At 37.3% G+C, this 25926-nt stretch overlaps 1 protein-coding gene across 4 annotated transcripts in view; it reads left to right on the plus strand.

Moving 5' to 3' along the window:
- Positions 1–25926, plus strand: part of Lyst (lysosomal trafficking regulator) — a 196021-nt gene that overhangs the window by 19472 nt on the left and 150623 nt on the right. For 3 of the 4 annotated variants that reach the window (NM_053518.2, XM_087591610.1, XM_087591611.1), the window contains 3 exon segments: positions 10064–10149; positions 12591–12789; positions 25191–25281. In NM_053518.2, coding sequence (NP_445970.2) covers positions 12598–12789; positions 25191–25281 — 283 coding nt within the window. In that variant the 5' untranslated portion in view covers positions 10064–10149; positions 12591–12597. 4 annotated transcript variants of the gene reach the window in all.

The raw sequence follows: 25926 nt of genomic DNA on the forward strand, positions 1-25926 counted from the left end.
TTAGGTTTGAACCTCTCACTGAGTCCTGGATTTCCTGTATGTTTTGGACCAGTAGCTTTTTCCACTTTACATTATCTTTGACAGTTGAGTCAATGATTTCTATGGAATCTTCTGCTCCTGAGATTCTCTCTTCCATCTCTTGTATTCTGTTTTTGAAATTCGTATCTACAGCTCCTTGTCTCTTCTTTTGGTTTTCTATATCCAGGGTTGTTTCCATGTGTTCTTTCTTGATTGCTTCTATTTCCATTTTTAATTCCTTCAACTGTTTGATTGTGTTTTCCTGGAATTCTTTCAGGGATTTTTGCGATTCCTCTCTGTAGGCTTCTACTTGTTTATTAATGTTTTCCTGTGTTTCTCTAAGGGAGTTCTTCACGTCTTTCTTGAAGTCCTCCAGCATCATGATCAAATATGATTTTAAATCTAGGTCTTGCTTTTCTGGTGTGTTTGGATATTCAGTGTTTGGTTTGGTGGGAGAATTGGGTTCCGATGATGCCATGTAGTCTTGGTTTCTGTTGCTTGGGTTCCTGCGCTTGCCTCTCGCCATCAGATTACCTCTAGTGTTACTTTGTTCTGCTATTTCTGATAGTGGCTAGACTGTCCTATAAGCCTGTGTGTCAGGAGTGCTGTAGACCTGTTTTCCTGTTTTCTTTCAGCCAGTTATGGGGGCAGAGTGTTCTGCTTTCGGGCATGTAGTTTTTCCTCTTTACAGGTCTTCAGCTGTTTCTGTGGGCCTGTGTCTGGAGTTCACCAGGCAGGTCACTTGCAGCAGAAAATTTGGTCTTACCTGTGGTCCCGAGGCTCAAGTTTGCTCGTGGGGTGTTGCTTACGAGCTCTCCGTGGCGGCAGCAACCAGGAAGATCTGCGCCGCCCTTTCCGGGAGCTTCCGTGCACCAGGGTTCCAGATGGAGTTTGGTGTTTTCCTCTGGCCTCAGAGATGTGTGTAGAGTGCAGTCTCTTCTGGTTTCCCAGTCGTGTCTGCCTCTCTGAAGGTTTAGCTCTCCCTCCCACGGGATTTGGGTGCAGAGAACTGTGCATCCGGTAGATCCCTTCAGGTTCTGGAGGTGTCTCAGACGCAGTGGTCCTGCTGCTCTTGGGCCCTCCTGTACGGGAACCCAGAAGCCTTATACAGTTTCCCCTTGGGCCAGGGATGTGGGCAGGGGTGGGCAGTGTTGGTGGTCTCTTCCGCTCTGCAGCCTCAGGAGTACCCACCTGACCAGGCAGCAACCAGTACTCTTAACCACTGTGTCATCTCTCTGGTCTCCTGGAGTCTCTTAAGAAAGTGTAATTTAGTTTGTAAGGAAAGAATACAGGTATATGACCAGTGTGATGAATGATTATATACAGGCATTTAGAAAAGAAATTATTAGTAATTTCCATGGCAAGAGCAACATGGTAAAGCAGTGAAGTAGTGTGGAGGAAGTGTATACCTTTGAGGAAGAACTGTAGAGGAAGTGGTTCTGTGTGTTAGTTGTATAGAGAGATCAGAATGATGAAATGGTAGAGGATATTGCATACTCTAAGAAAGGTATGAGGATCTCATTTCCCATGAATTAGAATGTTGTTTGTAATTTCAAGGAATCTGAATGACATGTTTTTAAAGTAGTTCTAAGATTTAGAAAACAGACCAGAGGCAGGAAATGAGGGCCTAGTAGTGCTTAGAAATAAAGCTAGAGGGGGGCCAGATTCAGTGGTGATGAAAATAGCTAATAAGTTACTCCAATCTGCCAGGTATTTGTGTTCTGAATGGATTGTCTCATTTAATTTTAATATCCCTGCCTCACAAATAACTCTTCCTAAAAGCCTATCTACATAAGAAACAAGGGATCTCTTTGGGAAGAAAAACGAGCTCACCCCAAATTATTGCTATTGACTCCCTGAAATATAAAAGGAAGAAAATTTAGGGACTGTTGCTTTCTTAGATTTCTGCCTTCTACACAAAATTATTCTAAATATATTTAGCTAAGTATTCTTTATTCGAACAGCACACATTGTTCCACATAACTTAAAAAATATTCCATCAAACATGTTTTCTACTTTAACTTAATCTAAATGCACAATACAGAATAAATGTGGGAGCAACACCACCATTTCTTTCTCTTTTCACTTCTTGAGGATTAGCATAGCTCCACATTTGTAATGTTGAATATCTAGGCCACAGCAAACTTTTATAAAGCCCTGTGATGCTGAAATTCTAGTGACACCTCTTAAGATGTAAAGTCTTTCTATGAGGAGCAGCATCCTCTCAGGTCACTTACTTGTTTGTATAAAAGAAAAACAAGAGAACATAAGAGGAGTAATACCAAGTTAACACATTTTTCTGTAAGAGAGGAGGGAGAGTGCGAGTGAGAATATATAAAGAAATTGAAAGTTAGGGCAGTGGGAAACTTGTGATGCTTAGGGCTGAAACAGCCTAGCTATGTGTAAGTCTAGACCTGGTCACGGAATTGCTTGATAGGTACCCTTCTGAAAGACACATCTTGGCTATAAGAAGTCTCCCTGAAATTCATGCAATATCAGGATAAACATGAGATAAAAATCTGCAGACCCAGCTTTTAAACTCAGCCTTAGTCTTAGATACACAGGCAAACTGTAGACAAGTTTTTGCCAGAATGTAACATGCATTGCCTCTAGTCTAATTCTCTTAGAGTTCACATTGTTACTTGGAACGTCATGAGCTTGGCCTTCACTCTCCTATCCTTGTTGTTAGTCTGTGCTTCCCACCAGAACAACTCATGAGCTCTGCTTCTACCATTCTAGATAGTTTCTAACCTACAGCTCCCAAATTTCCAGTCTCATAAATCATTCCCAAAAGCTTAGGAACCACATGTTTGGGCTTAGACACAATACAAACTCCACTTCACTGGTATCAGTTTTCTGTGTTAGTTTTGTAGAGCTGTGACCAAAATACTCAAGAGAAAAATGTAAAGGGGGAAAGGTTTTGGCTTACAGATTATAATGTTCCCTCTATGGTTGCAAGGTTCCATGTGCTTGAGGAGAAGATCTTAACAGTGGCAGTATGTGACAAAGGAGATAGAGACAAAGAAATAAATTGATTATCGTTATGAATAAAATTTAGAAGGCTGTCTACATTATTAAAAGTATGTAAATGTTTGTAGTGTGCTTTCTGTCTCAAAGTCTTTGGTTGGACATCTGATGGCTGTGAGTACGTCAAGCACTGACCAGAAAGTAAGAATGCAGCACATATATCAACAGATGCTCTTTTGCTTGTATGATTTAATTTAATTGATATGCTTTAACTTGAATTATTTTTAAAGAGAAGTTTGGGCTGGGGAGATGGCTTAGTGTGTAACATTTTTTTTTTTTTCGGAGCTGGGGACCGAACCCAGGGCCTTGCTAGGGCCTTGCTCCTGCTAGGCAAGCGCTCTACCACTGAGCTAAATCCCCAACCCCAGTGTGTAACATTTTTGATCTACAAACTTGAGTACCTGTGTTTAGATTTCTGGTCCCTACATTAAACAAACAAACAAACAAACAAACAAACAAACACCAATCATATCAATGCAGTCTTTAATCCAGCACTGGAGTGAGGGGTTTGAGATAGGAGTCTGGCCTGTTGGTGAGCTTTAGGCTCAGAGAGAGGCATGAGGGAAGAAGAGAGGAAAAGGAGAGGAGGAAAAGCAAGCAGGAAATGGGGGAAATAGGTAAGGGAGGGAGAGGAGGGGGGGAAGTGGGGAGGACCCTGTCTTAAACAATAAGGCGATATTGTTTAAGATATTGACCTCTGACTTCTACAAGCATGAAGATTGTGTGTGTGTGTGTGTGTGTGTGTGTGTGTGTGAGTGTGTGTGTGTGTGTATTTCACACAAATAATAAATGTTGTTCTCCAGGGAGTCCTGTCTGTGACTTGAATGAAACAGTGAGGCTATCATTCTTGAACTGCCTTGATTCTTGGCTATTATCTGTTAAGTTTGCCATATCTGCACCTTCTATCCATTTTTCCTGTGGCATCAGACAATGGTGTAATGCTTCTTGCCCTCTGCCCCTAGCCTGGCCTTTTTTTAAACCTGTACTCTTAACCCAATTATCACTTATTTTCTCTGACCTTTGTCTTTATTCATTCCTTCTCTTGCCCTTATCTTTGATGGTTTTCCCCTTGTGGGTACATTGGTATGCCAATAAACGGGCTCTTTGGAGGGAAGAAAACAAATAGGCCACACCCTGATATAAGCCTATGCTATGTTTTAGTGGAAAATGCCCTAGCAGGAAATTCTGGTGGCTTTGAGTTCAATCTCCAGAACCCATGTAAAGGTGGAAGGAGAGAACCAGCTTCAGAAAGTTGTCCTCTGAATCCACATGTCTCCACTTTCTATTATATATTCACATATACATTAATTAAACAATTTAGATGATGTATAACATTTTGTTTTTTTTTTCATTGTGTAAATACTCTTACTATGACTGAATTGCCTGGGAGAAGAGCCTGTCAGAGCCAGTTAGAGATATCTAGCTGTACCACCAGGCTATTACTTCCTTAGAACCTAAAAACATGACTCAGTTCCCAAAAGTTTTTTTAAAAAAAATGAGAACCATTATTTTTAAATATAGCAAAAACATTTCTTGATCTTTCTTTGTAGCATTTCCCTATATTTTCTTCTTTCCTATTCTTGTTTTCTCAAAAAAGTGATCTGTATTTATACTATTTCCTTACTCTACCCTGTGTTGGAAACTGGATAGAATTGACAAGGCCATTTTAAGTTTTGGCATAATGAATTCTGTCTTAGTAGTTACTGCAAAGAAGTTCATCATTGAACTAATGGACAGAGTCACAGCTCACTTACCAGTATGTTTTTGCCATGGCAGCCATTCTGCTATTTATATACTATTTATATACTTTAGTTCTTCTGCTATTTGATACCCAGATGGCAACACTAGCAGCTCAGTCAGCCATTGAGAGAGTTGTTCTGACTCTCTTTCTCTCTTCCCAATCTAACCTATCATCAAATTATGCTCCTAAATAGACATTTATTAAAATTATACTCTTCTACTATTGCTTAGGAAATAAGGTCTCAACTTTTACTTGAAATATTATAACAGTCTTCAAATTGGTTTACATGATCCTAGTTTTTTTCCTGAACTCTTGAGTCCACTTTGATACAAGAGTGATTTATCTGCTCAACATTAACTGTGTTGCTCTCATATTTAAAGTTAGTCCTGGGCTTTCTCTTGGGCTTGTTTACCAGAATCTCTTAGGAAGCTTGTTAAATGTGTTGCTGTTGGGCCATCTTCAGCTTAGGGGTTTTTGAGTCTTTGAAGGTGAAACATTGGAAAGTGAATCTTCTACTATAATTATAATATCAAACTTAGTATAATGTCGTTAGTGACTTAACTGGAACTGGTTTCTGTCTGTAATACTTTTTTCCTCACTTTTTCCCATCATTTGTCCATCTTCTACTTAAAGATCCTTTAACTTAAAGATTACCTCTTTCAGGAAGCTTCCTGGACTTGAATTTGGTTTAGGTGCCCTTAGCAGTTTGTAGGATCCTCAATCCTGACTTTCCTTTGTCACTATCTTGAGCTTTTTGTGGTAGAGACAGATTTTTGTGCATGTGTGTTTTGTATTCCTTTTACATGTTTTTAAAAAAACTATGTTTATTTATTTGTATATGATGGTGATGTGAATTCTATGACATATGCATACAAGTCAGAGGACAACTTTCTGGAGTCAGTTCCTCCCACCTTGTGAGTTCCTGAAATCAAACTTAGGTCATCAGGCTTGGTGGCAAGCACTTTTACCTACTGAGCCATTTTGCTAACTCAGTGTTTTGTATTCTTCATCCAGTACCAACTAGATCGTCTGTAATTATAAACAGGAAGAACATGGAACCAGACTGGTATGTTAAATTAGTTCTTGTCACTGACAAATGAGAGAAATAATTTAAAGGGAAAAGATTTATTTGTGTTTGTGGTGTCTTAGGTCAAACTTGATGGTTATCTGGTTTCATTGCTTTGTTCCTGAGGTAAGGCAGAAAATCGTGGCAGTAGGATCATAGTAGAGAAGGACTACTTACTTTGTGGTAACTAGGAACAGAGGTAAGAGGAAGGGGTCAGTGCCAAGATAGCCTTCAGGGGTATATCTCCAGCAACCCACTTCCTCCAGCCTCTCTGCCTTCTGCATTTCTTTTACCTCCTGATTGTCATTGAATCTTGACTCTATCAGTGCATCAAACCAGTGATTGGGTCAGAACCTTCCAGACCCAATTCTCTCCAGAAAAATCCTCAGATATACTCAGAGGTACTGTTCTCACAGTTCAATAAAATTGACAAGATTAACCACCACAGCTGGGATACAGCAAATTAAGGCATGGGGTTCAGGCACTTGAGAAATGACTCAGCAGGTAGAGGCACTTGCCACATGAGCCTGGTGACCTGAATTCCATCTTCAGAATGCTTGTAAAGGTAGAAAGAGAACTGACTCTACAAAATTGTCCTCTAACTTCTACATGTATTCCATGACATGTCTTACACATGATTTGAATGAGAATGGTCACCATAAGCTCATATTTGAATATTTGGTTCTTGATTGATGAAACTGTTTGGAAAGAATTAAGAGGTATGGCCTTGAGAAAGGAAATATATATGTCACAGGGAGTGGGAGTAGGGAGGTGAGCTTTGAAGTTAGAGAAGACTATACTATTCCTAGTTAACACTCTTTCTGCCTCCTGCCTGTGGATCAGATGTAAGCTATTATATTCTGTTCCAGGGCCATGCCTGCCTGCCTACTGACATACTCCTAGTCATGATGGCTATGGGCTCACCCTTTGAAACTGTAAGCCCCAAGAAACTCTTCTGTAAGTTGCCTTGGTTACTTAACAGCAATAGAAAAACAACAAGGGCATATGCTCACATACAATAATAAGAAAATTAAAATAAAATAAGTTTGTAAGGTTTAAAGAAAATGTAAATAAGATGCCATGGATATAGACTCTGGAAACAAATGTGGTCATATAGCAGTCATAGTGTTTTTTATGGAACAACTGGAAATATATGAAGGAAAAAGAGATAGGAAAATAAATTAGGCAAATGGACTGACTTTAAAATAGCAGATGCAGAATGAGGAAAGAAGGAGATGAAACCAAATAATATACATACACAAGACACAGAAGAAAAACACATTCCACAAATAAATTGTTAACAAACTGACCCTATAAATTGGATTCAAAGAATAAGCAAAAGTTCTCAGCTTCTGTTCTTGGTTTTCTCTAACTAGGAGAGAATGCATAGGCAGACTATTGAAGATGAGAGTGAGAAATAGAAGAGAAAATTGAAGCCCAAGGAGAGGGAGGAGATCTAAGACCTCAGGCTAGTGTAGATGAATTCACACCTCAGGGTCATATTCCACACAGATTTGTTAATGTTTTTGCTAAACTGGTAATCTTTGAGGAATTTGTAATAGACATGAAAACTTGTAAGAAGCTGTACAAGTGCGGTGTTCCAAAATTTAAGAGAATGCAGATTCCATAGATTTTAGTGAACTTGACATCACTCCCTCAAAATTCTAGAGATGATCTTAAAATATTTGTAGATATTTACATACAAGAAAGATGAGCAGTAATTTACATCAGTTCTCTAAGAAGTTATTCCAGATATTGTAGCTCCCCTGCCCCCTTTGAATGCAGGTATAGTTGCAGCTGTAATGTATCTAGATTCTGTGGGATTATCTGAGCTGTTGCTGCACTCTTAACTAGTGGTGTGGACTGTACTCCTCTCCAATGCTCATAAAGCTTCGTGTACTCTTGCATGTTCCTTGTTCCATTTCCTGTCTGCTTTATTTTCCAGAGCTTATAATAATGTGTGGTCAAGACTGTGTCCCAAGATACTCAAGGCAGGTCTTTGGATTTTAAGTATTTTAAAACAGTTGAAGATCACTTTTATTTTTTAATCATTGTTTGTTGTTATAAAATATAAAAAATAAAAAAAGTAAAGGGTTGTCTTTTATCCCACTAGGTCTGGCACCGCAGTGCCCCAAGATATCTGCTGGATATCTTGCCAGAAGCACACATTGCAATTCTGTGGCAGCCCAGACCAGCCGCCCCACACTCCATTACATTTAAATCTACACATGAAAGAACACACAACACAATAATCTTTGACCCAGTTGGTAAGATATAATTGTTCACCTAAACATAAAAAGTCCAGTACCATCCATCCCTTAAGAACATTAATAACAACCTGTAAATACACAGAGCAGAATTTTAATATCACCTGCCATATTGTCCTGCCACAGCTTCTCTCCCTCTCCCTCTTCTCTCTTCCTCCTTTAAGTTCCAGTCTCCTCCTCTTCCTTCAAACTTTTCTCCCGCCCATCCTTCCTTCTCCTCCAATGACAGGCCTCCTTTTATCCTGTACCTGCCCTTCACCTGTATTTACAAATTCAATGGGGAGAAGGTTCTGGTGAAGTCACCTGAGCCCTGAGCTTGTAACTAGGGGCAGTGGAATTAGCATCAAAATACAAATAACTCCAGGGCAAGCCACAACAGTTGTTATTAAAAATAAGCCCCATAGCTAATAAAGAAAATTTCCTCATGTTTTCTAGGTAAAAACTATAGAACCAAACTATACAGATAGCTTAACAGAAGCATCTTATTGCTCTCAGAAGTACAAAATTTCCCTAGGCATTCTGAAGTAGCTTTCATTATATTATATGCAGAAAAAATTGAGTTTCATTTAAAGAATTCAAATAAAACAAGGAATTTAAGAATTTGATTTTTTGGTAGGAATTTATCATTATTTGGTTTTGGTATTTTGAGTTCTCATATATCTTCAAATATTATTCACCCTGTTAAGAGAGTAATAGATTGGCTGTCTGTAAGAACACTGAGTTATATATCGGTTATAGTCCATCATCTCCTAGATTTCCCTGTTTAGAAGACTGATACTTGTCTTATTCTCTTTTGTGGTTAATTTGTGCCTGATGTGGAGGTAGGAGTTAGAAAGGGAAGAGTGCTGTGAATAAGTTTATAGTTCTGTATTCTAGGATTTTCTTCCTGAAGACTCAGTTCTTGGAGCTAGGCATTTATTCTTTATTTTAAATTTTTTATTAATTAAGAATTTCATGTATGCATATGTTGTTTTGATCTACTCCACATCCCATTCCCTCCCTTCAAATTCCCCCCACTGCTATTCCCTATGTTCTGTTTTCATATGTTCTGTTTTTCTCTCTCTTTTAAAACTTAAGAGTCCACTTAGTGTTGCCAGTATGCATAGATGTGGAGCCATCTACTGGAAGATAGGAAGCCTCTCAGGTGCTGTGTCCCTGAAGAAAAGTGACCGAGACTCTTAGCAGTCATCAGTGGCCTATAACTAACTCTTCAGGGGTGGAACTTCCTGACCACACACTCCTTCATTCTGGGGTTTTGCCTGGCTTGATCTTGCTCAGGTTTTGAGCATTCAGTCACAGCCCCTATCGGTTTCTCTGTGTGGAAAACACTGTTTCACTATAATCATCTGTTGCTTCTGGTTCTTACAATCTTTCTATCTCCTCTTCCTCCATCCCAGAGTCTTGGGAGAAGGGGATGTGTGGTACAGACATCCCACTTGTGGCTGAGCAATGCACAGTCTCTTATTCTCTGCATATTGACCAGTTATGGACCAGTTATGGGTCTCTGTGTTAAACTGCTGTCTACTCTAAGTTTCTGTGATCCAGGTTGAAAGATGCACTAATCTATTGTGTATAACAATAAGGGTTTAAGAATTCGTGCTCTCTGTGCTAGATATGTAGCTTTGCCCCATTCTTAGCTTGAGTGGTGGGGGCTGGGGCTGCCCACTGGGTAGTACTCCCTGTACAAGGTGTGGGGCTCTGTTGTTTTCCCAGATGGCAGGTTATTAGGGATCAATAGGTGAGGGGGTAGGTAGAGCTACCTATGAGGTAGTTCTAAGAGGTCCTCAGATGGCTTGGGTTTTTTCATTTGTGGTTTTGGGATTACCAACAATTTATTGCCTGTTACATATATCACATACAAAAACGGCTATTGATTTTTTTGCCAGAACTTTATTAACTTTATTTGATTATTATTGCCACTAATGTATTTGTATCTTCTTATAGGTGAAGCCTTATGCTGAGATAATTTTATCTAGTTTATGAACCAAAATTATATATAAGCTGAATGCTACAGCAGTGTTGAAAGACTGGTGAGTAACATAATAAATATTAACAGAAGACTTGGTTCACGGTAAAATTTTGGAGCTATATAGTTAAAGTAAATAGATTCTCCATAGGAAAGTGTATATATATAGATTGTGGTTTATTATAGCACATATTGCTAGGTGATTTAAAGCAGCGGTCCTCAATTTATGAGTCATGACCCCTTTGGGGGTTGAATGACCCTTTCTAGGAGCTGCATATCACATATCCTGCATATCAGATATTTATCTTTACGATTCATAACAGTAGCAAAATTATAGTCATGAAATAGCAATGAAAATAATTTCATGATTGGGAACTGTTAGTAGAGGTTTGAAGTATTAGGAAGGTTGAGAACCACTGGTTCAAAGGAAAGAAAATAATATTAAAAATAAAAGTGCTTATAAATACCTATGACATACTTTCTATATAAAATTTTATGTAGTAAATATTTTATAGCTATAAATGTGAATAAACTGTAAACACATGGATGGCCATGATAAGTATCAGCTAGTGTGGGTGTAGGTTTCCTGCATTGTAATCTTGGTTCCTTTGCACATACATGAATATTCACAAACTCACCTTCATATCATAAATGCTTCCACTTACAAATTCTGGGTGTTGGCTATAATCTAATGTTATATGTCTTTTAAAAATACTTGTGTGTAGTTTATGTATATCTTTTGTGTTTGTGTTCATATTCTGTATACTTTTCTGAGTATGTGAAATACTAGAACATATTTGAGGAAAATATATGCCTGTCTTTTTAGTTGATTCTCAGAATGGATGGAAAAGATCAAGTATATTGAACATTTATTCTAGGAAGTAATGTACTTACTGTACAACATAGAAATACCTCTAGTGCATATTAGTGTTGTGTTCTGTTTGAGTTAATGTAATTAGGATCTAACTTTTGTAAGAATATTGCATAGAATTTAGAACTTAGTCAATTTGTAGGCAGTGGTTATTTGTTGCTCAGCATAGTAATTATAGTCAATGATGATTTATTGTATTCTTTAAAAATGTAAAATCATGGGCCTTAGTATTCTCATTGAAGCATAATTAAATTCATTAATTAACTTGATTTAAGCATTCCATATTGTGTGTGTGTGTGTGTGTAGATATTTGTGTATTTAAAGTATTGTGTTGCATGTAATAAATAAAACTTTGTCAGTTTAAAAAAATAAAGAGCAATAGAACTAACTGTGAAGAAAGCTGTTACACATATGAATGTTTTTCTCGTGTTGATATATGTGCACAGTGTGCATGCCTGCTGTGCAGAGGCCACATTGCAGAAGGTTGTTAGCTGCCGTGTGTGTTCTAGGAACTAAATCTAGGTCCTCTGTAAGAGCAGCAAATAGTGTGGAGCCCTCTCCAACCTTCCAATTACTTCTGACCATAGATTATTCCGAAATTCTTCGAATATTCTGTTGTTTGTGACTTATTGTTTTCTGAATGTTTGTACATTTTTCCTCTATATTTATTCCTGTATGTTTTACCTTGCTGTTTTCCTTAATCTTAAAATGCCACATTGCCTTTTGTTTTGGCTAAAAGTGGCATAAACTCAGCAGCTGAATTTCTTCAATTCTCACTCACCTGACAGGAACCATAACTTCCTTTATTGACTAGGGGTTGGTGGTTTTGGAGGGTAGGCCAGTGACTGCATTATATCAAGAGAAAAACATTACGTTATACTATATTATTTATCCTGTAGTTAAGATATATTTATTTTCATTTTGTGTGCATGAGTGTCTTTTCTGTATGTATAGGTATATGTACACACACACACACACACACACACACACACACACACACACACACACATATCACATGGATGCTTGCTACCCATGGAGGCCAGAAGGAGGCCTTGGATACCCTGGAACTGGAGTTACAAAGCAGTTATAAGTTTCCATTTGGATTCTAAGAACTGAATGCAGGAGCAGCAAGTGTTCTTTACCACTAAACCATTTCTGCAGCCTCCAGGCTATATTTTTAAAGATTCATTTATCTATTTTAAACATGCAAAGCAAGAACCATTTCCTAAGTAATGGTTTAGTTTTATTCTATGTAAGAGAGAAAGTCAGACTCTCCCTGAACTGCCACTGCTCACTAGTGTCTTCTCCCAAGTAGTCTTATTTATGTCTGCCTACTGTGTTTAGATGTTTCAAACCTGGGACTAGGGTTGGGGATTTAGCTCAGTGGTAGAGCCCTGAGTTCAGTCCTCAGCTCCGGGAAAAAAAAAAAAAAAAAAAAAAAAAAAGAATACTTCAAACCTGGGACTGGCACTGTCATAGGAATTACCTAATAAGGTCAGAACTATGCCTGAGAATAGTAGAGAGCTAGGAACTGAAATCTACCAGTTTTAAGTCAGTCTACGGAAATCAGATATATTTAAAGGTAAATTTACATTTATTTTTTAAAAATCTCTCATATCCTATTCACTTTCTAGCTCTGTCATGAGCACCGACAGCAACTCATTGGCACGTGAGTTTCTGATCGATGTCAACCAGCTTTGCAATGCAGTGGTCCAGAGGGCAGAAGCCAGGGAAGAAGAAGAGGAGGAGACACATATGGCAACTCTTGGACAGTACCTTGTCCATGGACGAGGATTTCTGTTACTTACCAAACTAAATTCTATCATTGATCAGGTAATGTCATATCAAACAATTGTTCATCAGTATGTTACTGTTGGTCATCGGTTAGTAACTTATAGATTGCATACTTCCTGAGAATCTTTGTGTTAAAGAGATTATCATATTGTGTATCTTTTACATTATTCCAACAAAAAACCCTATTTGTGAAAATATTATTTATTTGTATACTTTAAAAACTGAAACATTTTAGAGTTTCAAGTGGTCTTTTTTCTTTTTCTTTTTTTTAAATCATGAGGTTTAATTCAAATACCACATGGGATCTAGTAGATTCAACTAATTATTTTTTCCTTTTTAAATTGAATATTTTCTTTAGATTTCAAATGTTTCCCCTCTGTAAACCCCCTATCTTATCACCCCTTACCCTGCTTCTATGAGGATGCTCCCCCCGCCACCCACTCCTGTCTCACTGCCCTAGCATCCCTCTACAATGGGACATCAAGCCTTCACAGGACCAAGGGCCTCCCCTTCTATTGATGCCACATAAGGCCCTCAAGTGGCCTTTTTTTCTAAATAGGTTTTGTATATAGGCTTTTTGTAGCTGATTTGAACACATCAGTCATAAACTACAAGTCACCAATAATATATTGTTATTACATTAAGGAAAGAAATAGAAACCACTTCCCTTTGGTGTCATTTAACTAAAATCAAGGCCAGACTTGGATTCTCTACATAGACATGTTCTCTGTCTTCCACCCTTTTTCTGTTGCATGAGTCTGAATCTGTGACTGCCTAAAATTTGTCCTGTGAATCTGTCTCTGTGTCTCTGTGTTGTCCCTAGCTGTGTGCCTGTCCTTAACAAAGGATTTTGTTCTGTCTTCATTGAACATCACAGAAGGCATCACATGGGGAAGGAATGAGGGATGCTTTCTAGAAATCTTTAATAGGATTTTACAAGGTATTAAGTATAAACTCTAATTGACCCAGATAACAAACAAACGGTCCTACAAACTTCATAGTTTATTGGGCAGTACCCCAATGTTATGTTCAACATTTATGGTGGTTATTCATTTTATAAGATTGCTTTCAGGTTGGGTGTGGTGGTACATGCCTTTAATCCTAGTTCTCAGGAGTCAGAGGCAGGCAGATCTCTGAGTTTAAGGCCAGCCTGATCTACCTAGTAAATTCCTGGACAGCCACGGCTATTACACAGATAAACCCAGTCTCAGAAACAAGAACAAGAACAACAACAACAAGAACAACAACAACAAAAATACCCAAACCAAAAGCAAAACCAAAGGTTGCTTTCAACCTCTATATTTGCTGCTTTTAGCAAATGATTATTAGAGCATGAACACATTGTTTTGGATCAGTGGCATGGAAGAGTGCACAATTTAAGATTACAACTATACATTAGCTTATATGCATTATATGCAGTATAAAAGTCTATTATATGAGAAATTCAAGAAAGCAGAGTTGATTGTTAAATCATTTTCTTAAAGTCAGAAAACAAACAGGTTGAGTACATGTTTTACAAATCCTTAGTGAGGATTTCCATTGCTGTGAAGAGACACCATGACCAAGTCAACTCTTACAAATGAAAACATTTAATTGGGGCTGACTTACAGTGTCAGAGGTTTAGGCTATTACCATCATGGTGGGAAGCAAGACAGTCCAGGTAGAAGTGGTGGAGGAGCTGAGAATTCTACATCTTGATCTACAGGTAGCAGAAGGAGAATGTGTATCACCCTGGGTGTAGTTTGAGCATAGGAGACCTCAACGCCCACTCCCACAGTGAGCCACTTTCTTCAACAAGTCCAGACCTACTCAAACAGGGCCATAGCTCCTAACTGTCTCAATCCCAATGGGCCAAGCATTTAAACATAGGAGCGTATGGGGGCCCTACCTGTTCAAACCACCACACAGTAGAATAACAGTTTTAAGTCCTTTTTTTGTTTTGTTGTTGTTGTTGTTTTGTTTGAGGCAGGGTTTCCCTGTATAGTCTTGGCTTTCTTAGAACTCACTGTACAGACCAGGCTGGCCTCAAACCCACAGAGACTTGTCCTCTTCTTCCTCTAAGTTCGAAGATTAAAGACATACACCACTAGATCCTGGCCCAGTCTTAAGTCTTAGGTGACTTCAAGGTTTATTATTAACTCTGGCTGTGAGGTTCAGCAAAAGATCTAGTCTTATAAAGTGTAAGAAATATTTTCTTAATAATGTATCACCATAGCTTTTGACTTTAATAGCATGAGATTAACATGTTTATTCATAGAAACATACGATTATAATTTAGGAAAGGAGTTTATGTTTTCAGTAAAGATCAGAATGCAGTTTTAGAAGTTTAATGTGAATTAGATACATTTTTCTCTGTATTTTTTTCTTCACTCAGTACGTTTCCTCCTCTCCCCAGCTCCCAGGTTATTAGAAACAATTATAACCCAGGCCAGTCTAGAACTCTTGATCCTCCTGTCTCAATTCCCTGGTACTAGGAGTGTAGGAGTATAGGTATTGGCACCACCTATAGCTTCTCTTTTTAAAGATACCATATAAATAGCACCAGAAATATAATATACTCATCAATAAATCTAATAAAAACATATAATACTGCTGCATAGAATTCTATAAAACATTATTATAAGAAACCAGAGAATATTTACTTAAGTAGAAAGTGATTCAATTTTTATGTGTTCAAAGAATTGTACTATAAAGGTACACGTTTTCTCTAAATTGACCAATACCTTCCAATATAGACCCAATAAAAATCTCTAACTTTTCAGCTAACTTTGTTATGGAGATGTAGTTTATATTTTACAGTCTTTATCCATCCTATATGCGAAATTCACTTGTGTTTTAGACACTCAGAAATATGTGCACCATCACCAGAGTCAATTTTAGAATATTGTCTCAAGAGAAACCTTTAGTCTAGCCATCCTGTCCACACTCCTCCAAGCCCTAAGCTACCACTAATCTGCTTTTCATGGCTATAGATTTTACTTTCCCTTATAATCCACAAAATATCCTTTAATGTATTATTAAAATGCCTAAAATCATCTAAGTCATAATAGCAACAATAGTTTTTCTAGTAGTGTTTTGTCATGTTTTAGGATTAGATATTCTAAATGAATTTGAAATGGTAACATATACTTTGTTTAAATTATTTTACTTTTTGTTTTGCCTGCATGCATATTTGTATACCATGTATGTGCTTTGTACCCACAGAGGCCAGAAGAGGGCGTCAGGTCACCTGACACTGTTATAACAGATGGTTGTGAACAGCCATGTGGATAATGGAAATTGAACTCAGATCCTCTGGAAGAGTAGCTAGTGCTTTTAACTGCTGAGCCATTCTTTCAGTCCCATAACTTATAATTTTATTTGTATTTCACTGACAACTTCATATGTTGAGCTTTTTTTTTCTTATAAACTCAGAAGCATACTTTTTTGTGAGTCTGTTCAAGCTATAGATCCTTTTTAAGGCCAGGCTATCTGTTTATTATCCAGTTATTATGAACTGTGTTGGGTTGTAAATGATAGATCCTTTGTGAAATAACTGTTAATATTAGCTAAATGACTAAAATTACTCAACGTTTAACTGTAATAATATTTTTCCTATATAATAATTTTTATCCCTTCTTCCTACCTACTCACTTTTTGGAATATTTATAGCAATGATAGTAGGGACAGCAGATGCTATCTTTGGAGTACAGATAAATAGCCATTTTAAAAATAGAATTATCTATGTTTGATTGTTTCAGTTGTAAGTGGAGAATGACCATTTGAGTCTTTAAGGAAAATTAGCTGAACAAGACATCTTTTTAAAGATGGAATCACACTAAACACAAAACTGCACATTCTAGAGCAGATTGCAGCTTCTGTATGCAAGTAGAGGTGTTTTTGAGTATTTGGCTAAAGGGGTGATTTACACCCTTCATTGTACACTATAGATGCATTTTGCTTTACTAATAGTTATTATAAGGAATTAAATAGACTCTTTATTAAGATATAATCAACAAAGTAAATGTGCCTATGTAAACTATATAGTTGGATGAGTTTTGACAAGAGTTTATTTTCTCCATGTAAGCACTGCCACACTCAGTGTTCCCCTTCAAATAGCCTCTGCCACTGCCCGCTGGGAGGTAACTGCCGTATTGGTTGCTAGCATCTAAGTATAATTCTGTTTTCTAGAGCTCTGCATCAGTGATCACAGTTTGCCTTCTTATGACTGACATCTTGAATCCATGCTCTTGCATCAGTCATGTTTGTTTGTTTCTGATTAGTGTTTTGTTGTACTACAATTTACCTGTTCATCAGTTGCTTAGCCATTTAGATTGTATGTATTTGGTTATTATGAGTAAAACTGCTATGGACTACAAGTCATTCTGTGTTTACATTTTTCATTGGGCTTGCAAATTATAGGTGAAATGATAACTTTGTAAGAACCTGTAACTTTTCAGTGGTTGAGCCATTTTTAAAAAATGTTATCTAGCTTTATATGAGAATTCTAGTTGTTCTATGTATAGCTTCTCTAAGATTTATGTCATCATTCTTCTAGTGTTAGCCATTTTTAAGTGAGCATGAAAAATTACCTAATTTTATTCCTGACAACTAAGGATGTTTAGTGTTTTTTTATTTTTAATGACTACCCTTTTCTGCAAGAGATATGTGCTATGACGCAGAATGTGGTAGTACTAAACTACATATATATTTCCTGTCCTACATGTAGATACCTATGATGAAGTGCAATTTATAAATTAAGCACAGTAAAAGATAAATAATAATTGACAAAGCAATTGTGGCAATGTGCTTTAATAAAAGTTATTTAAATTTTATGAGTTATTTCTTGAATTTCTTTTACTGTAGTAACTAACAGTAGGCAACCAAAATCACAGAAAGTGAAACTGTGGAAAAGGGGGACTGGGGACTATTGTATCTTGTTTTATAAATGTCTAAGTTTATTCCATTTTGAAGGCCCATTTTTATCATCCAGTACAGTTCTTCATGTATTAGAAATCTTTGTTAGCATGCAAATATTTTCTTTGTAACAGTCCCCTCCCCTCCCCTCCTCCTCTCCCTCTCCTTCCCTCCTTTCTTCTCTCCTCTTCTCTCCTCTCTCTCTTCCTGCCTCCCTTCCTCCCTCCCTCCCTCCCTCCCTCCCTCCCTCCCTTCTTCCTTCTTTTATTTTTTTTAAAGATAGGGTTTCAATAGGCAGTCCATGCCTGCCCTAATTCTCCATTCACCTTTCTTGGCTTACCCAATACCAGAGTTACAGAGGTGTGTGCTATTGTGCCTGGCTGCCTTTTCATTTTTTAAGTGTTTTCCTGTTGTTACTAAGTGCTAGGAATCAAACCCAGGGCCTCTTGAATGTTAGGCAAGCACTAAACCGCTGAGCTCTACCCCCCAGCCTTAACAGTGCCTTCAGAAAATAGAGTTCTCTTTTGCAGTGGTACTTTCTGTTCTAAAATTTTACGTCTTGCAACCCTAAAGTTGTATTATATTCTCCTACTTTAAAAGCTATTTTAATTCATGCATTTATTTAATTTTAATGTAGTGCTGGGGCTTATGAATACAAGATAAGCACCCTACCTAGAGAGCAGTAGAGAGCAGTAGAGAGCAGCCTTCCTAACCTTTCAGTCTTGTTTTTACCTTATATCTGTGACCTACTTCGAATTACTATTTGGGTAGAGTGTGAGGTAGATGGTAAAGTTCTTACACTTTTCTTTGACACATACTCAAATTTTACAGAGTCTTTCTTTTTTAGAGCCTTTTCTTTCCTAGGTGAAAGTACTGGTGATGTTGGAAACATAATGCTACTGGACTTCCTGATCCGTTCACTACTCTGTTGTCTGTACTCTCACTAACACTCACTGACTTGGCTACTGTGTTTTTTTAATCAAAGTAAATCCAGAGGACCAGCAAGATGGTTTGATGGATCAAAGTCCTTGCCACCAAGCCTAATGACCTGAATTCAACCCTTAGATCAAACATGGTGGAAGACTAGAACTGGCTATGCAAGTCATCTTCTGATCTCCACATGTGTGCCATAGCATAAGTACCACCACCCAAATAAATAAATAAATAAATAAATAAATAAATAAATAAATGGTTTTTAAAAAAGTACATTCAGCGATCCCCAGCTCCGAAAAAAAGAACCAAAAAAAAAAAAAAAAAAAGTACATTCAGAAATCAGGTCATGTAAGTTCTCTAATTTTATTCTATCTCCTCAGCAGTGCCCGTTCTGTGTCCTTTGGATTTCCACATAAATTTTATTCAGTTTGTCATTTCTGTAACAATACCCAGTGTGCTTTCACTTGGGATGGTGTTGAATCTGTAAATCAACTTGGAAAAAATTTACACTTTTGATTTCTACAAGTCCATGAAGATGGTATAAATCTATTAATTTGGGTTTCTTTCTGATTCCCCTGAAGTGTTATGTTTTCAATATAGAGATCATGTACATTTTTTTGTTAAGTCAATTTAAATATTTTATTCCCTTTTAATATTATTGAAAATGTTACTTAAAATTTATTTTTCGTTTGTTGCTTATAGAAATAGAGCTGCATATCTTGAATATTGATGCCATATCTTGTGCTTTTGTTAAATTCATTCATTAGATCTCTAATTTTTTCTGTAAACTAAGGACTTTTTGTGTTAGCAACTATGTCATTTGTATATAATGACAGTTTAGTTCTTTTTGAGTGTTTTTTCTTTTATTTTATTGTATATTTTCTTTATTTATATTTTAAATGTTACCTCCTTTCCTAGTTTCCCCTCTGGAAACCCCCTGTCCCATCCCTCCTCCATCTGCTTCTATGAGGGTGCTCCCCAACCTACCCCACTCCCTCCCGCCTCTCCACCCTGGCATCCCCCTACACTGGGGCATCAAGCCTTCACAGGATCAATGGCCTCTCCTCCTATTGATGCCCCGGAAGGCCATCCTCTGCTACATATGCGGTTGGAGCCACAGTACTTTGGTTGGTGGTTTAGTCCCTGGGAGCTCTGGGGGGTCTGGTTGGTTGATATTGTTATTCTTATGGGGTTGCAAATCCCTTCCGCTCCTTTCTCTAACTCCTCCATTGGGGATTCCATTCTCAGTCCATTGGTTATCTGCGAGCATCCACCTCTGTATTTGTTAGGCTCTGGCACAGCCTCTCAGGACACAGCTGTATCAGTTTTTTATACCTTAATTTTTTTGAATTGTCTTCTACATAGAGGCAGATGAAAATGGTGGATAAGAGTGGACTTATAGCTTTGACTGTAACCTAAGGGGAAGTACCAATGTTTTCATTGAGTGTGGTTTGAGTTTCTTAGTTGCCTCTGATCAGAATGAGGACATTTTCTCCTGTTCTCAGTTCACTGAGAGTTTATAGCCTTAATGGATGCTGAGTTATAGCACATGCTTTTTCTACATCTGTTGAGATTATCATTACTTTTCCTTTTAATTTTTTAATGTGGGTGAAGTACACAGATGGTTTACTGTTAAACTGTGTTTAGATTTCTATGATAAGCCCCATTTGTTAATGATTTATTCTGTATAATCATTTTAATCTATTAAATAAGCTATTCATTTTAAATGGCAAAAGATCTTTTTAATGGTTAATGTCGATAGATTTTAATTTTATATTCATATATGCAATACATACATACATATGTACATACATACAAGGTAGGACCTAATTGGATTCTACCCACTCTGAGGGCCTGACATGTTTTTATTCTCTATGTGAGTAATTTGCTAATTGGTGGCCTTTGAGACCCTTGACTTCATTTAATAAGGACAGATTGCTTCCTTCATACTTTTAGGTGAATCTGGTAGTATTTCCATTTTCTAAAATAGAGTTTCATACAAGTCTATATTGTATGTTGAATATATTCCCCCACATTTCCTCCACCCTTCTTTTTTCTCTCCTCCTACGGTGTTTCTTAATAGTACAATTTTCTTTGAAATATGGGTTTCATATGAATCTTACTGGGTTTACCTCAGTATCACTAAAGCTGTGTCTGTATCTGTTTTTGAGACAAACTTTTCTGTAATGTGAGTATATAAAACCTGTTGGAAAAGCTTATAAGTGATTCTTAGAAGTAATTTTGTCTAGATGATAGTACTTGGTCACCTACTTAAAGTCTTCCTGATGCTTTAACAAACAGTGTTGTGTACATTTAGCAACCATTCTCTGCTGAGGGAGAGTGGTGGAGAGAGGACTGTCTGGGAACACCTGCATCCTGAAGGTCAAATCTGCTGTCACTGAACTGTTTTGATATAGTCCTTGTAACTAGACTAAAACTAGTTTATGATTTTCTTTAAAAAAAAAGAGTTATTAAAAGAAAGAGAAAATTTGTGGCAGAGATCTTATATGATGCACAAATCCTGAAATATTTACTATCTGATCACATACAAAAACAAGTTTTCAGTTCCTGGTCAATTCAAGAACTAGCAATATAATGTCTGGCATCAGTGGAAAACCAATATACAAGGTTTGACAAGGTTGTGTTGTAGCTCAGAGGGAGAGTGCAGGCTTAGAAGTACTAGACCTTTGGTATTTACAGAACCACTCAACTCTAAAACCTCTTTACAAACGTTCTAAAAGCTGGTTGAGAATAAAAGTTTTTATTTATATAAAAAAAGTAGAAGAACCAGTAGTATTTTTAGTGAGATCTACACAAAACCACTACAAGTACAAATCTTCATTGTTATTTCTATTTGATACCTTGTTTTATTATTGTTTTTTCCCTTGTGACAGGGTTTCTCCATGTAGTTCTAGCTGCCTTGAGACTTGCTATATAGACCAGGCTGGCCTTGAATTAGAGATCCTCTCACCTTTGCCTCCCAAGTGCTGATTAAAGGCATATGTCACCATGACTAGAAATATCTTGTTTTGAAGAAATGCAATAGTCAAATGGAATTTTAAAGTATAGTTACAGCTTTGAGCATGATGGCACTATCAATAATTCTAGCACATAGAACACAAATATAGGAGGATTACTGAGTTCAAGACCATCTTAGTGAGTTTGAAATCAAATCTGAGTTGTATAGTAAAGCCTTGTCTACCACAAACAAGCAAACAAACATAACAACATAATTAGAGAAGGAAAAAAACACCATTTTATACAGAAATGAAAACAACCATTGGGAAATCTTTTTAGCAAAGCTAAAAAAAAAAAAAAAAACCAAAACAATAACAACCCAAACCAAACAAAACAATACAGACTTGTGATTGATTCCATTAGCTCTGTAGCTATACAGTCAGGGAATGGGGGAAAAAAAGATTAGATAATCCTAATGAAGAAACATTATTATGTGTACAGTACATATATATTAGAATAAAAATCTTAGAGAAGAAATAAAGATGCTGTTAAGATACGTTTTAACATTTGGAGAGTTAAGTCTAATTAGTATGCCAGGACACGCATTTGTAACACCATGAATAACTACAGTGATTTTGCATTGGTTTCTGGCTGTCATCCATGTTTCTTGCTGTGTCAGACATTCCATGACAAAGTCTCCACTGGCACCTACCTTTGAGCTTCCAGACATGTCTAGGCTGGGATCTCAGCCTTTCGGTGACTCGCTTGTTCTTCTTCCTCCTGTCACTACGGCTACTGAGGGCTATATGGAAACAGCTGTGCCCAGTACCTGGGAAGTACTTGTAACACGCTTCTTCAATTCAATTCAGAAAGGAACACCTCAGTGAGAACGATTTCATTATTTATTGTTGCTAGGGGAAAGATTTAAAGGCATGATCTAAGTATTAAGTAAGGGAAAGTGTGATATAAACTCATTCCTACATGTTAAGTCATGGAAAAGGCTTGGAATGACTCTGTGCATGTCATACATGGGTGTGGCATGTGTGGATCTGGTATTAAGGAAAAACCCTTATTTCTCGATATTATAGCTATTGTGCGTACTTAGGATTTGGAGAGATAGAATTAGGATTTCATTTGAAATAACTGTAAGCCTACTTTTCCAGATTACCATCAAATACAAGAAAAATATTTATGAATATGTGGAGTTTCTTTTAAAGGATAAAAAACAAACAAACAAGCAGAAAAACAAAGTAAGACTATATGGTACTTTAAAAAGTAATTAGAATCAGGCCAATGAGATGGCTCTGGTTAAAGTTGATTGCAAGAGAAGTGTGTGCAAGGTTTGATTCCCCAGAACTCATTCATGTAAAGGAAGGAGCAAAATTACTCCATACATCTAAGCATACACTATGGTATATGCACAGACAAAAACGCATACAATAACATTATTATTAGGGCAAGCTACCCCAATAATGAGTTGTGTTAGAAATACAGTAGTTGTAGGAAATGAAATACTGTTTCATTAAGCTGCCAGTGAGTCCCTTCTCTCCCTCTGGGACTGCTCTAGCACAGCAGGTCAAACCCTGAAGATCTGTACTTGCTCCTGTCTCATCCTTTTCAAGGATTTGTGGTCTATAAGTCTGTATAGTAAACTGAGGGAAACAGGAGCCTCACAGAACAGATTTTGCTGGAGCTGGGCTTTGCATGGTGGTTCCAGACCATGTTGAGCAGCAGGTGGTGCCCCACCTACGTGTGTGTTCACACAGCAGTGATGTTTGCCAGTGTACTGTTATAGAGCAAGAACTCACTCACCAGGACAGTTTGTATGTTCCGTTTGAATGGTGTGAGGCTGTCAACTAAAGACAGATTTCGACAACTCTGAGGGATTAAAGTGCTAAAAAGTGATTTACTTTAAGACTAAGAATCTTTCACTCCTTTGACTCTTCAGCCTGCTGAAACTGGTCACTCCATCAAAGCTGTGATTGTGAATGTTATCAGCTCCCTCCAGCTGCTTAAGGCTTTTCAGCCATCTTACTCAGCTCAGAAAGGCCAGCTTGAATCCTGTTGAATGCCTTTCTTTTCATTGGTCTCTTCTGTAGCATCTCTGACTTAAGATCTTTGTAACAGTCTGTTTGTTAATCTTCTCAACAGGCTTTCTTCAGCACTGCCCACCCTTACTTCCTTGAAGACTCTTGGAGCTCTGAATCCCACTGTCATCAGTTCTCTCATCATTCTGCTTGCTCCCTAGAAACCCTCACTTACGTCCCAGGCATCCATCCAAGTGATTTTCACAGCTTAAGTAGACAGATTGTATTAGGGAGTGCTACCTCAATAACGAGTTGTGTTATATATTTATATATATGTATATTACATGTGACATATAATTATACATAATTATAATTAAATAATTATATATGTAATATAATAACAACATTGCCTCCATTTAGACACATTAGGTTCTCAGATTGCATATGTCTAAAAAATGCATCTGAGACAGTGAGATGGCTCAGCAGATAAAGGCATTCACTACTAAGTCTAATATCACATGCATTATACATATAATTAAAAAATGTCAATCCATCATCTAACTTAGTGTCTCTCTTAGATTTTTCTGTCATGGTGGAAATATTATCGGCACCTAGTTACCTAAGCCAGAAACCTGTGAGGAGTAGTTTCCCCACTTGTACAACATTGAAAATTAACTTTGAGCCATTTCAGTTCTACATTATAGTTTCTCATATGTCTCTGTGTCTATTTGTTGTGGGGTCACTTAGTTATCATTGTGACCCTGCTGCTAGCATTGGCTGTTCCTACTTACCCCAGTCCTGCCTATCAAATCTCGTCTCATCTAACTCCCTTCCCCAAGGAATGGTGTGAGGAGGAATAACTCCTGGCTTACCTGTTCATTAAATACTGGACCTCTCATGTGTCAGGTGTCCCAGGAATAGCTGTAGAGTTGCAGTACTCCTTCAACATTTCTGATGATTGCTCTTCTTTTCTGAACTCCTAAACTGAATTACATTTCCATACTGGAATTTAGTTCAATCCTGGGGAATTAACTGCTATATGCCTTCTATTTTCTGTTGTGTGTATGTAATTTATGATCCAAATAAAGAGACCTTTTCCAACATGGACCATTTACTTCAAAAAGAACTATAGAGTGTACAATCAATATATTTATCCTCACTGATACATTTTTCATATGTATTATTAATGTTGCTTTCTCTTTTAAAAATTGTTTTTTATTTTTTGTATTTAACTACAGGAAGACTTAAATTTTGTAGTAACTGTCTTATTAGTTACTGGCTTATAGGCTTTAGTTTTTTATTTTTACTTAACAAGTCCATGTTTTTATGGGTGAGGAATTCTTGCAATGTTCGTGGTGTCACTAACAGCTCTTCTTGGAGTGTTAGCGAGAATGTGCTAAATACCATCACATGATCTTACATTCTTTTGTGGTTGGAAATGCTTATAAATTGAAAAGAATCCACAGTTTGACTTGGACTTAAAATAGGTTAATTTGATCTTCAATTTTCAAATGTACCCTTCTTTTTTAATGAAAAGTTTTGGTTTTGGTTCAGTTAAATATGGAACATTAGGAATTAGTGTGTCTTGGGTTCTTAGAACATGAAAGATGTGTGTTTCCGACACAGGCCCTGACATGCAGAGAAGAACTCCTGACTCTGCTTCTGTCTCTCCTTCCCTTGGTGTGGAAGATACCTGTCCAGGAACATCAGGCAACAGGTATGTCCTTTTCACAGGTCACTTGAATTGTCAAGTCCCGTTGGGAAAAGAAGTTCATTCCCAATGCTACTTTTGCCTGATTCGTTATTGCAGCTTCAGATGTAGAGCAATAGATACCACAGTGATATTTTAAAAAATCCATTAGGCAAGTACATTTTTATTTCTTCTGGTAATATCGAAACCATGGTGCTTCTTAGAGGCTTATACAAATGGCAAATGCAAAATACATGAAGAAGCAGAGTACTTATAGGAAAATTGGAGGTGAAGAATTTAAAGGAACAAATTAAAGCTCTTTGCTGAAGGACTGCTGTCACCAGTGCTCTAAAAGGGACTTCTAAGGAATTTTCTTTAGTTCAATTTTTCTAATTTTGCTTTTGAAGGATAAATTTGAAGTCATATGTTATTTCAAGGCTAAATAGAATTATGAGGTAAATAGTTAATTTTAATTTTGGGGTTCTTGTTTTGTTTTGTTTTGGTTTTAGTTTTGGTTTTGGTTTTGGTTTTTTTGATGCATGGTTTCTCTGTGTATCCCTGGCTGTCCTGGAACTTGCTCTGTAGACTAGACTGGCCTTGAACTCAGAGATCTGTCTGCCTCTGCCTCCCAAGTGCTGAGATTAAGGGCATTTGCCAACACTGCTCAGTTTT

The sequence above is a fragment of the Rattus norvegicus genome, chromosome 17 (assembly GCF_021556685.1).
Source record: "Rattus norvegicus strain SHRSP/BbbUtx chromosome 17, alternate assembly SHRSP_T2T, whole genome shotgun sequence".
Classification (NCBI taxonomy): domain Eukaryota; kingdom Metazoa; phylum Chordata; class Mammalia; order Rodentia; family Muridae; genus Rattus; species Rattus norvegicus.